Source organism: Salvelinus fontinalis, chromosome 9, assembly GCF_029448725.1.
Source record: "Salvelinus fontinalis isolate EN_2023a chromosome 9, ASM2944872v1, whole genome shotgun sequence".
Lineage (NCBI taxonomy): Eukaryota > Metazoa > Chordata > Actinopteri > Salmoniformes > Salmonidae > Salvelinus > Salvelinus fontinalis.
The window spans coordinates 3,786,898-3,800,105 of record NC_074673.1 but is presented as its reverse complement, the minus strand read 5'-3'; the positions used below and the strand labels follow the sequence as shown (position 1 = coordinate 3,800,105).

Genomic DNA, 13,208 nt, shown 5'->3' with positions numbered 1-13,208 from the left:
AACGTAGGTAGATGAGGTGCATGCCTATATAACGTAGGTAGATGAGGTACCTACCTATATAACATAGGTAGATGAGGTGCATACCTATATAACGTAGGTAGATGAGGTACATACCTATATAACATAGGTAGATGAGGTGCATACCTATATAACGTAGGTAGATGAGGTGCATACCTATATAACGTAGGTAGATGAGGTACATACCTATATAACGTAGGTAGATGAGGTACATACCTATATAACGTAGGTAGATGAGGTGCCTACCTATATATAACGTAGGTAGATGAGGTGCATACCTATATATAACGTAGGTAGATGAGGTACATACCTATATAACGTAGGTAGATGAGGTGCATGCCTATATAACGTAGGTAGATGAGGTACCTACCTATATATAACGTAGGTAGATGAGGTGCCTACCTATATAACGTAGGTAGATGAGGTGCCTACCTATATATAACGTAGGTAGATGAGGTGCCTACCTATATAACGTAGGTAGATGAGGTGCATACCTATATAACATAGTTAGATGAGGTGCCTACCTATATATAACGTAGGTAGATGAGGTGCATACCTATATATAACGTAGGTAGATGAGGTGCATACCTATATATATAACGTAGGTAGATGAGGTGCATACCTATATATAACGTAGGTAGATGAGGTGCATACCTATATATAACGTAGGTAGATGAGGTGCATACCTATATATAACGTAGGTAGATGAGGTGCATACCTATATATAACGTAGGTAGATGAGGTGCCTACCTATATATAACGTAGGTAGATGAGGTGCCTACCTATATATAACGTAGGTAGATGAGGTGCCTACCTATATATAACGTAGGTAGATGAGGTGCCTACCTATATATAACGTAGGTAGATGAGGTGCCTACCTATATATAACGTAGGTAGATGAGGTGCATACCTATATATAACGTAGGTAGATGAGGTGCATACCTATATATATAACGTAGGTAGATGAGGTGCATACCTATATATAACGTAGGTAGATGAGGTGCATACCTATATATAACGTAGGTAGATGAGGTGCATACCTATATATAACGTAGGTAGATGAGGTGCATACCTATATATAACGTAGGTAGATGAGGTGCATACCTATATATAACGTAGGTAGATGAGGTGCATACCTATATATAACGTAGGTAGATGAGGTGCATACCTATATATAACGTAGGTAGATGAGGTGCATACCTATATAACGTAGGTAGATGAGGTGCATACCTATATAACATAGGTAGATGAGGTAATGTCAAAGCTGATGTGCATATCTACAGTTGAAGTCGGAAGTTTACATACACCTTAGCCATTTAAACTCAGTTTTTCACAATTCCTAACATTTAATCTTGGTAAAAATTCATTGTCTTATTAGGATCACCACTTTATTTTAAGAAAGTGAAATGTCAGAATAATAGTAGAGAGAATGATTTATTTCAGCTTTTATTTCTTTTATCACATTCCCAGTGGGTCAGAAGTTTACATACACTCAATTAGTATTTGGTAGCATTGCCTTTAAATTGTTTGACTTGGGTTAAACGTTTCACGTAGCCTTCCACAAGCTTCCCACAAAAAGTTGGGTGATTTTTGGCCCATTCCTCCTGACAGAGCTGGTGTTACTGAATCAGGTTTGTAGGCCTCCTTGCTCGCACACGCTATTTCAGTTCTGCCCACAAATGTTCTATAGGATTGAGGTCAGGGCTTTGTGATGGCCACTCCAATACCTTGACTTTGTTGTCCTTAGCCACTTAGTGCGGAAATCCCGTTAACGGGATCAAATTCGACAACATCCGGTGAAATCGGATTGCGCCAAATTCAAAATACAAAACCGTAATATTAACCATTCATGAAAATACAAGTGTCTTACATCGTTTAAAAGCTTAACTTCTTGTTAATCCAGCTGCTTTGTCAGATTTCAAAAAGGCTTTACGGCGAAAGCATACCATGCGATTATCCGAGGACAGCGCCCCACATACAAAAGCATTACAAACATTTTCCAAACAAGCAGAGGCGTCACGAAAGTCAGAAATAGCGATAAAAATAAATCACTTACCTTTGAAGATCTTCCTCTGTTTCCCAAGGGTCCTAGCTACACATCAAATGGTCGTTTTGTTCGATAAAGTCCTTTATATCCCAAAAAAGTCAGTTTAGTTGGCATGCTTGATTCTTTCGTTTACATCCACTTAGGTTGGAGTCATTAAAACTCCCTGTCAGCATTGATGTTTTGAGAGTTAGAGGTAGAGTTGATCACCGTCTCCTTTATTTATTTTTGTTGATACGTTAGATGGGACAATGTTAGCCTTCGACAAATGTTAGCCTTCGACAAATGTTAGCCTTCGACAAATGTTAGCCTTCGACAAATGTTAGCCTTCGACAATGTTAGCCTTCGACAATGTTAGCCTGCTGAGCTAAAGCCTAGGCATTCTCTCCGTTAAGTGCTCAGCTGCTCTCCAGCAGGTCAACTGTGGTATAGATTAGGGACGGACACTTCGTTTCAGATCTCCGGATAGTCAACATTTTTCTATTGACTCTTGACTAATTTAGAATGACTCAAATGCACATGGCAGAAGTAAACATCGGTTTGGCTAACCGCACCAGCGAAAGATTTGGTTTTCGCCATTGATAGAACAGATTCTATTTTGCAGTGAACTGTGTTTCGGTTCTGGTGGAAACTCTTGTTAGGTGAGCGCCTGTAATTTGTATTTGTAGTGGGGGGGGGGGGGGGAATAACACCCCGACATCAGGGCAGTCTGGTGGGCTAAATGTCCTGCAGTAGCTCAACGCACAGTTAGAAAAACTACATTGAAAAGTTTTTTGTTTTTATTAAATTGAGAATTTCAAATGTCATGGCATATCCTTGTAGGTAAAAATGTCACCAAGGATCATTTATACTCTTTTTTTTTAAACGGCCTAAGAAAAAAAAATGTCTCAAGAAATCAATACTAATGTCCATTCCAATATCCAGATATTTGATTTAACCGTCCCGAGTACACATAAGGAGCGTTGTGCTCCTAGCTGGTGGACTGTGGTACACATAAGGAGCGTTGTGCTCCTAGCTGGTGGACTGTGGTACACATAAGGAGCGTTGTGCTCCTAGCTGGTGGACTGTGGTACACATAAGGAGCGTTGTGCTCCTAGCTGGTGGACTGTGGTACACATAAGGAGCGTTGTGCTCCTAGCTGGTGGACTGTGGTACACATAAGGAGCGTTGTGCTCCTAGCTGGTGGACTGTGGTACACATAAGGAGCGTTGTGCTCCTAGCTGGTGGACTGTGGTACACATAAGGAGCGTTGTGCTCCTAGCTGGTTGATTGTGGTACACATAAGGAGCGTTGTGCTCCTAGCTGGTTGATTGTGGTACACATAAGGAGCGTTGTGCTCCTAGCTGGTGGACTGTGGTACACATAAGGAGCGTTGTGCTCCTAGCTGGTGGACTGTGGTACACATAAGGAGCGTTGTGCTCCTAGCTGGTTGATTGTGGTACACATAAGGAGCAATGTGCTCCTAGCTGGTGGACTGTGGTACACATAAGGAGCGTTGTGCTCCTAGCTGGTTGACTGTGGTACACATAAGGAGCGTTGTGCTCCTAGCTGGTGGACTGTGGTACACATAAGGAGCGTTGTGCTCCTAGCTGGTGGACTGTGGTACACATAAGGAGCGTTGTGCTCCTAGCTGGTTGATTGTGGTACACATAAGGAGCGTTGTGCTCCTAGCTGGTTGATTGTGGTACACATAAGGAGCGTTGTGCTCCTAGCTGGTGGACTGTGGTACACATAAGGAGCGTTGTGCTCCTAGCTGGTGGACTGTGGTACACATAAGGAGCATTGTGCTCCTAGCTGGTTGACTGTGGTACACATAAGGAGCGTTGTGCTCCTAGCTGGTGGACTGTGGTACAGATAAGGAGCGTTGTGCTCCTAGCTGGTGGACTGTGGTACAGATAAGGAGCGTTGTGCTCCTAGCTGGTGGACTGTGGTACACATAAGGAGCGTTGTGCTCCTAGCTGGTGGACTGTGGTACACATAAGGAGCGTTGTGCTCCTAGCTGGTGGACTGTGGTACACATAAGGAGCGTTGTGCTCCTAGCTGGTGGACTGTGGTACAGATAAGGAGCGTTGTGCTCCTAGCTGGTGGACTGTGGTACACATAAGGAGCGTTGTGCTCCTAGCTGGTGGACTGTGGTACACATAAGGAGCGTTGTGCTCCTAGCTGGTGGACTGTGGTACACATAAGGAGCGTTGTGCTCCTAGCTGGTGGACTGTGGTACACATAAGGAGCGTTGTGCTCCTAGCTGGTTGATTGTGGTACACATAAGGAGCAATGTGCTCCTAGCTGGTGGACTGTGGTACACATAAGGAGCGTTGTGCTCCTAGCTGGTGGACTGTGGTACACATAAGGAGCATTGTGCTCCTAGCTGGTGGACTGTGGTACACATAAGGAGCGTTGTGCTCCTAGCTGGTGGACTGTGGTACACATAAGGAGCGTTGTGCTCCTAGCTGGTGGACTGTGGTACACATAAGGAGCGTTGTGCTCCTAGCTGGTGGACTGTGGTACACATAAGGAGCGTTGTGCTCCTAGCTGGTGGACTGTGGTACACATAAGGAGCGTTGTGCTCCTAGCTGGTTGATTGTGGTACACATAAGGAGCGTTGTGCTCCTAGCTGGTGGACTGTGGTACACATAAGGAGCGTTGTGCTCCTAGCTGGTGGACTGTGGTACACATAAGGAGCGTTGTGCTCCTAGCTGGTTGATTGTGGTACACATAAGGAGCAATGTGCTCCTAGCTGGTGGACTGTGGTACACATAAGGAGCGTTGTGCTCCTAGCTGGTTGACTGTGGTACACATAAGGAGCGTTGTGCTCCTAGCTGGTGGACTGTGGTACACATAAGGAGCGTTGTGCTCCTAGCTGGTGGACTGTGGTACACATAAGGAGCGTTGTGCTCCTAGCTGGTTGATTGTGGTACACATAAGGAGCGTTGTGCTCCTAGCTGGTTGATTGTGGTACACATAAGGAGCGTTGTGCTCCTAGCTGGTGGACTGTGGTACACATAAGGAGCGTTGTGCTCCTAGCTGGTGGACTGTGGTACACATAAGGAGCATTGTGCTCCTAGCTGGTTGACTGTGGTACACATAAGGAGCGTTGTGCTCCTAGCTGGTGGACTGTGGTACAGATAAGGAGCGTTGTGCTCCTAGCTGGTGGACTGTGGTACAGATAAGGAGCGTTGTGCTCCTAGCTGGTGGACTGTGGTACACATAAGGAGCGTTGTGCTCCTAGCTGGTGGACTGTGGTACACATAAGGAGCGTTGTGCTCCTAGCTGGTGGACTGTGGTACACATAAGGAGCGTTGTGCTCCTAGCTGGTGGACTGTGGTACAGATAAGGAGCGTTGTGCTCCTAGCTGGTGGACTGTGGTACACATAAGGAGCGTTGTGCTCCTAGCTGGTTGACTGTGGTACACATAAGGAGCGTTGTGCTCCTAGCTGGTGGACTGTGGTACACATAAGGAGCGTTGTGCTCCTAGCTGGTGGACTGTGGTACACATAAGGAGCGTTGTGCTCCTAGCTGGTGGACTGTGGTACACATAAGGAGCGTTGTGCTCCTAGCTGGTTGATTGTGGTACACATAAGGAGCAATGTGCTCCTAGCTGGTGGACTGTGGTACACATAAGGAGCGTTGTGCTCCTAGCTGGTGGACTGTGGTACACATAAGGAGCATTGTGCTCCTAGCTGGTTGACTGTGGTACACATAAGGAGCGTTGTGCTCCTAGCTGGTGGACTGTGGTACACATAAGGAGCGTTGTGCTCCTAGCTGGTGGACTGTGGTACACATAAGGAGCATTGTGCTCCTAGCTGGTTGACTGTGGTACACATAAGGAGCGTTGTGCTCCTAGCTGGTGGACTGTGGTACACATAAGGAGCGTTGTGCTCCTAGCTGGTGGACTGTGGTACACATAAGGAGCGTTGTGCTCCTAGCTGGTGGACTGTGGTACACATAAGGAGCGTTGTGCTCCTAGCTGGTGGACTGTGGTACACATAAGGAGCGTTGTGCTCCTAGCTGGTTGACTGTGGTACACATAAGGAGCGTTGTGCTCCTAGCTGGTGGACTGTGGTACACATAAGGAGCGTTGTGCTCCTAGCTGGTGGACTGTGGTACACATAAGGAGCGTTGTGCTCCTAGCTGGTGGACTGTGGTACACATAAGGAGCATTGTGCTCCTAGCTGGTTGACTGTGGTACACATAAGGAGCGTTGTGCTCCTAGCTGGTGGACTGTGGTACACATAAGGAGCGTTGTGCTCCTAGCTGGTGGACTGTGGTACACATAAGGAGCAATGTGCTCCTAGCTGGTGGACTGTGGTACACATAAGGAACGTTGGGCTCATAAAAAAGTTCTGAGGTTCCTCTATTTGGACCTCGGACATGATGATCAAGGAAAAAAAATGTGATATTGAGCCGTAACTGTTTTATGCTTCCTGTTTTAGGACTCAATGCTGGAGTTTGATGGGCAGCCCATCGACCCAGCCATCGTATCGGCCCAGCCCATCGACCCAGCCATCGTATCGGCCCAGCCCATCGACCCAGCCATCGTATCGGCCCAGCCCATCGACCCAGCCATCGTATCGGCCCAGCCCATCGACCCAGCCATCGTATCGGCCCAGCCCATCGACCCAGCCATCGTATCGGCCCAGCCCATCGACCCAGCCATCGTATCGGCCCAGCCCATCGACCCAGCCATCGTATCGGCCCAGCCCATCGACCCAGCCATCGTATCGGCCCAGCCCATCGACCCAGCCATCGTATCGGCCCAGCCCATCAACCCCGCCATCGTATCGGCCCAGCCCATGAAGCCTCCAACACAGAACATAGACCTGCCTCAGATGGACTGTCCACCAGTCCACCCAGATTCCTGCCTCTCACCACACACTGTTCCTGTACGGCCTGAGCCCACACAAGTGAGTACAGGGGTTAGCATAACATCATGAGAAATCCCACCTGGCCAGATATGACTTTATTCTCTCTGCTTCTCCTACCGTGATCTTGTTTATTATTACACATCTCTGTCTGTACTCTATTGTCGCTCGCTCGCTTGTGGTGATTCATCCATTTCCCTTCTTGGGATTGTTGGAAGTTCTACTGTCTGAGGGTCTGGTAGATGTCTCAGTCCTCTGTTCTCCCTAGGTCCCCGTGGTGCCCGCCACGCCTGAGGTCTACTCCACGCCGCCTCCCATGTACCACTCATCACACACGGTAGAATCCCGACCACAGACGGACTCCGTCGACACCACCCAGGTAAATAATGTCACCCCAGCCAGAGGCTATAATCTTACATTTACATTTTAGTCATTTAGCAGACGCTCTTATCCAGAGCGACTTACAGTAGAGTGCATACATTTTATTACATTTTTTTTAAACATTTTATTACATTTTACATACTGAGACAAGGATATCCCTACCGGCCAAACCCTCCCTAACCCGGACGACGCTATGCCAATTGTGCGTCGCCCCACGGACCTCCCCGGGTTGCGGCCGGCTGCGACAGAGCCTGGGCGCGAACCCAGCCCAGCCTGGGCGAGAACCCAAAGACTCTGGTGGCGTAGCTAGCACTGCAATGCAGTGCCCTAGACCACTGCGCCACCCGGGAGGCCCCCTAATCTTTGCTTCAGCACGGCAAGTGGTACCGGTGCATCAAGTATAGCACCAACAGGCTCCTGAACAGTGGAAAAACACGCTTAAACAAAAAAAAGGGGAATCGGGTGCTCGACTGAGGGACTTGAAAATCCAAAAGTCATTCCTTACCCCCAGGAGAATTCAACTGGTGACTGTCATTCCTTACCCCCAGGAGAATTCTACTGGTGACTGTCATTCCTCACCCCCAGGAGAATTCAACTGGTGACTGTCATTCCTTACCCCCAGGAGAATTCTACTGGTGACTGTCATTCCTCACCCCCAGGAGAATTCAACTGGTGACTGTCCTTCCTTACCCCAGGAGAATTCAACTGGTGACTGTCCTTCCTTACCCCAGGAGAATTCAACTGGTGACTGTCATTCCTTACCCCCAGGAGAATTTAACTGGTGACTGTCATTCCTTACCCCCAGGAGAATTCAACTGGTGACTGTCATTCCTTACCCCCAGGATAATTTAACTGGTGACTGTCATTCTTTACCCCCAGGAGAATTCAACTGGTGACTGTCATTCCTTACCCCCAGGAGAATTCAACTGGTGACTGTCATTCCTCACCCCCAGGAGAATTCCACTGGTGACTGTCATTCCTTACCCCCAGGAGAATTCAACTGGTGACTGTCATTCCTTACCCCCAGGAGAATTCAACTGGTGACTGTCATTCCTTACCCCCAGGAGAATTCAACTGGTGACTGTCATTCCTTACCCCCGGGAGAATTTAACTGGTGACTGTCATTCCTTACCCCCAGGAGAATTCAACTGGTGACTGTCATTCCTTACCCCCAGGATAATTTAACTGGTGACTGTCATTCCTTACCCCCGGGAGAATTCAACTGGTGACTGTCATTCCTTACCCCCGGGAGAATTTAACTGGTGACTGTCCTTCCTTACCCCAGGAGAATTCAACTGGTGACTGTCATTCCTTACCCCCAGGAGAATTCCACTGGTGACTGTCATTCCTCACCCCCAGGAGAATTCCACTGGTGACTGTCATTCCTCACCCCCAGGAGAATTCCACTGGTGACTGTCATTCCTTACCCCCAGGAGAATTCAACTGGTGACTGTCATTCCTCACCCCCAGGAGAATTCCACTGGTGACTGTCATTCCTTACCCCCAGGAGAATTCAACTGGTGACTGTCATTCCTCACCCCCGGGAGAATGTGGGTGTAAGGACTGTCCATGAGAATAACAAAAACAGTCGCACTCTGTTTCTGAGTAAATCTAATTTATTGAAAACAAACTTACGTTTCACCATGAATCGCCTTCATCAGAGCCTTGAGTTGGGAGAATGTGGGTGGCACGTACACACCCACACAGGGGGGTGTCCCGCTCATCAGGTCAACAGAGTAGCAACTAGATGGGCTTGTCAACTGAGTATGATCATCATTGAAGATTCCTACATACACACACACACACACTCCACCTGAATAACAAGAGACAAAACATATGACAGACACAGCTGTTCATTCAGAGCCTTTGTCTCGACGCGATCTAAGCAGCTGATCCAAAGTGCCCCTCTCTCTGTAACAATTTCCACACGATATTATAATACCAGGCCTTTTTTCTGCCCTGCAGACCGGTTGTATTCAGTGTGGTGACATAACTGTAGCCGTGTTCCAGGAACCTCCTTTGAAAAAATATGTATATATATTTTTTTTCCATGATTTCAGCTTTAGTCTCAATCATTCACCTTACCGTAGTCTAAGGCAGTGGTCACCAACCTTTTCTGAAAAATCACTTTTTTCAGTCAAAAACAAGCCGAGATCTACAGCTCAGATGTAAAATAAATAAATAAATAATAATAATAAATAACATTTACTTAAAGGAAAGGCTTTAAGATACCAAAAACTGTTTTGTAGGATTGAGGTTTGTGCAGTAAGTCAAAAGAATTATCACAGCATATTGGCTAAATGCCTGGACTGCCAATGTTGTGCTCGGACCACACTATATTTCAAAACCCGAGCTTTGATAACAAAATAGATCAGTTGTATCACTTGCGAGGCATAGCTGAGCATAAATTGAAAAAATTAGCTTTTTAATAAATAAAAAAATGACTGGGTCTGATAGTACCTGTATCTGATGTTCAGTCACGTTGGCAGAAGACCGCAGCAGAGGGCCTCTCACGGTCCTCTTTCCTCTGGTGAGACTGGGCTGTATTCATTCCTCCAAACAGTTGCAAAATGTTTTGCAACTAAAACAAGTGTTTCTATTGGACAAGTTCGGGTAGGTCCCTCTCCGTTTTCATTCCATTTTGCTTCCATTTAAGAAACCTTTTGCAACAGAATCGGTGGAATGAACACACCTCTGACCAGAGAGGGGGGACACAGTCTTCCAACTGATGCCGACACGCCAGGCGCATTGCATTATTTTTTGCTTCTTGCACAAATGAATGTTGTTCCTATGACCCAGAGGAAATAGACAGGCCTATCAATACACTTGGCTACTCATTCATTTCAGCTGCAGCGCGAGTGGTAGTAGGGAGAAGTGTGACAGGTTAAAGGAAATACTAATAGCCTGTTATACATTAAAAAGTATTAGTAAATTCATAGTATGTGAGGATCTTAAAACATCTAAGGTTAAGAAGATCATGCATTCAGTATTAGTTGATAGATTGATAACATTTATATAATTGTGTTAAAATCCGTCAAGCATACAAAGGGTACGAATTGTGAGAGGAATGTGTAAACGTTATGTTGATTACTTTATGTTGTCGTGGGTAAAAGTGTTAATCTGTAATCTACTAAATGCTCTTAATCTATGAGCCTGAGATCGATTGCTCTGGTCTCCACTCAAGTTCACGGAGAATTCGCGGTCTTTTTCTCATTGCACTAAAAGTTCTCATGAGTAAACATTCCGTATCACAATTGTTATTCTTTCCCCCCCTTTTTCAGGGGTGTAACATTTTTGGAGGCTCCGCTGAGATAGCTGCTCAGATGTCCAGTTTCCACACCCTGGTTGCTGAATTCCGAGCCAGCTAAATCCCCACATAACAACTCAGGCAGGCTGCAGTGAGGAAAGTGTTGCTGTTCGAGGAGAGCTGGAAGTTGGTGGTTAAGTACGTGTCAACTGAGGCCATTGATCGACCGTCAGAGACAGTAAGGACCATCTAATTCAGAGTCAACTCCTGCACAGTAAAAGTTCCTCCTATTCTGTCAACATGACAACCGCCTTGGAAGAACTACAGGAAGAGGTAGTAGGAGAATTGCGCACCCTGACTAAAGACAAGTTACTAGAGATATGTGGTTTCCTTGACATATCAGGTGAACAGGGAAGAGATGTTCAAGACAAATCCCGCATATCATTGATGACTCACATTATGATGTTCCTTGAAAGAGAGGAAGTTGCAGAGTTAGAAGATGGCGGCATATCGGAATTGTTGCTACTTAAAGACAAAATGACAGAGATGATCAGTGGCATAGATAACAAAACATGGCAAACTGACCATGATATTGAAACAGCCGGAATACATCACAGAATAGAGGAACTGAGAACTGTAACCCCACAACAAAGGGTGGGAACTGAGCAGATTACTGCAGCCAAAGCCAGTGATTCTCTGCGCCAGCCCCAACCCCATGCCAATCTTCAGGGGAGCGTGCCGCTCTCACCCAATGCACAGCCACTGTTGACAGTGCTGAATAAAGCTATCCTGGTCGGCTGGGTAGGCAGAGTTTGAATGAAATGGTTCAAAATGGGAACACTTTGGCTACCTGGCGCGCAGGGCTTCTGAATCAAGTGCACACACCTTTTGCCAACAGGGCTTCTGAATCAAGTGCACCCACCTCTCGCCAACGGGGCTTCTGAATCAAGTGCACCCACCTTTTGCCAACAGGGCTTCTGAATCAAGTGCACCCACCTCTCGCCAACGGGGCTTCTGAATCAAGTGCACCCACCTCTCGCCAACGGGGGATCTGAATCAAGTGCACACACCTCTCGCCAACGGGGCTTCTGAATCAAGTGCACCCACCTCTCGCCAACGGGGCTTCTGAATCAAGTGCACTCACCTCTCGCCAACGGGGGCTTCTGAATCAAGTGCACTCACCTCTCGCCAACGGGGCTTCTGAATCAAGTGCACCCACCTTTTGCCAACAGGGCTTCTGAATCAAGTGCACCCACCTCTCGCCAACGGGGGATCTGAATCAAGTGCACTCACCTCTCGCCAACGGGGCTTCTGAATCAAGTGCACCCACCTCTCGCCAACAGGGCTTCTGAATCAAGTGCACCCACCTCTCGCCAACGGGGCTTCTGAATCAAGTGCGCCCACCTCTCGCCAAGGGGGCTTCTGAATCAAGTGCACCCACCTCCAACAACGTGAGACTAATAAAACAAAAAATAGGAGCGAAAGCCTTTCGTTGGAATTTCTACAGAAATGTTTGGTGATCTGCTAGGAATGCCTTGAAGATCGACTAGTCTAGAGCGCTCAACCGGTTGGTGACCACTGGTCTAAGGAATCGACCAGTAGGGATATTGCATTTTTAGAGGTTTAAGATGTTTACTATCATAGGAGCGTGTTCTTACAGAGAAGTTAGCGAAAAATAGTCGTTTCAAGCGTATCGCCGTCGCCTTTAAAAAAAAATATATATATATATATATATGTAAAAAAAAATAAAAAATGCTGAGGTCTAGGGAATTGACAGAGGAAGTGTAATGCTCTTCTGTACATGATTAATGGAGATTAGTGGAGTTGGTACACAACACATCTACTCAAGTTGTCCTCTGTGCCCCTCCAGACCACCAGAATCTCATCACTCTATCGGAGCCACAGGGCCATAATTAGTGGCGATGGAACAGCTTCTATCCCCAAGTCAAAACACTGTTAAATAGATAACAACCTGGCTACACAGACGGAGTTGACACTTGTATTTTATTTGTCTCTACACACTCATGCACACTGACACTCCAACACACACACACTTGCTTCCATTCAGCCACGAGCATTATTGTGGTCGGGCACCGATGTTGAGCGATTAGGCCTGGCTGTCGGCATTCCAATTTATTCCCAAAGGTGTTCGATGGGGTTGAGGTCAGGGCTCTGTGCAGGCCAGTCAAGTTCTTCCACACATGGGTTTCCGTGCCTGCTCGGCCCATTTTCATGAAGCTCCCGACGAACAGTTCTTGTGCTGACGTTTCTTCCAGAGTCAGTTTGGAACTTGGTTGGGAGTGTTGCAACCAAGGGCACGATTTTTACTGAGCTCTAAAGTAAAGCCATTATGCGAGCCAGGCCTAATCGCCCAACATCAGTGCCCAACCACACTAATGCTCTTGTGGCTGAATGGAAGCAAGTCCCCAGCAGCAATGTTCCAACATCTAGTGGAAAGCCTTCCCAGAAGAGTGGAGGCTGTTATAGCAGCAAAGGGGGGAACCAACTCCATATTAATGCCTTCCCAGAAGAGTGGAGGCTGTTATAGCAGCAAAGGGGGGACCAACTCCATATTAATGCCTTCCCAGAAGAGTGGAGGCTGTTATAGCAGCAAAGGAGGGACCAACTCCATATTAATGCCTTCCCAGAAGAGTGG

General features: G+C 46.9%; 1 protein-coding gene across 2 annotated transcripts in view; it reads left to right on the top strand.

The window, feature by feature from the left end:
• The window catches only part of LOC129861914 (caprin-1-like), a 58,397-nt gene that overhangs the window by 39,504 nt on the left and 5,685 nt on the right, over positions 1–13,208 (top strand). For both annotated transcript variants that reach the window (XM_055933102.1, XM_055933101.1), the window contains exons 11-12: positions 6,496–6,966; positions 7,193–7,303. In XM_055933102.1, coding sequence (XP_055789077.1) covers positions 6,496–6,966; positions 7,193–7,303 — 582 coding nt within the window. The remainder of the gene's footprint in view (positions 1–6,495; positions 6,967–7,192; positions 7,304–13,208) is intronic.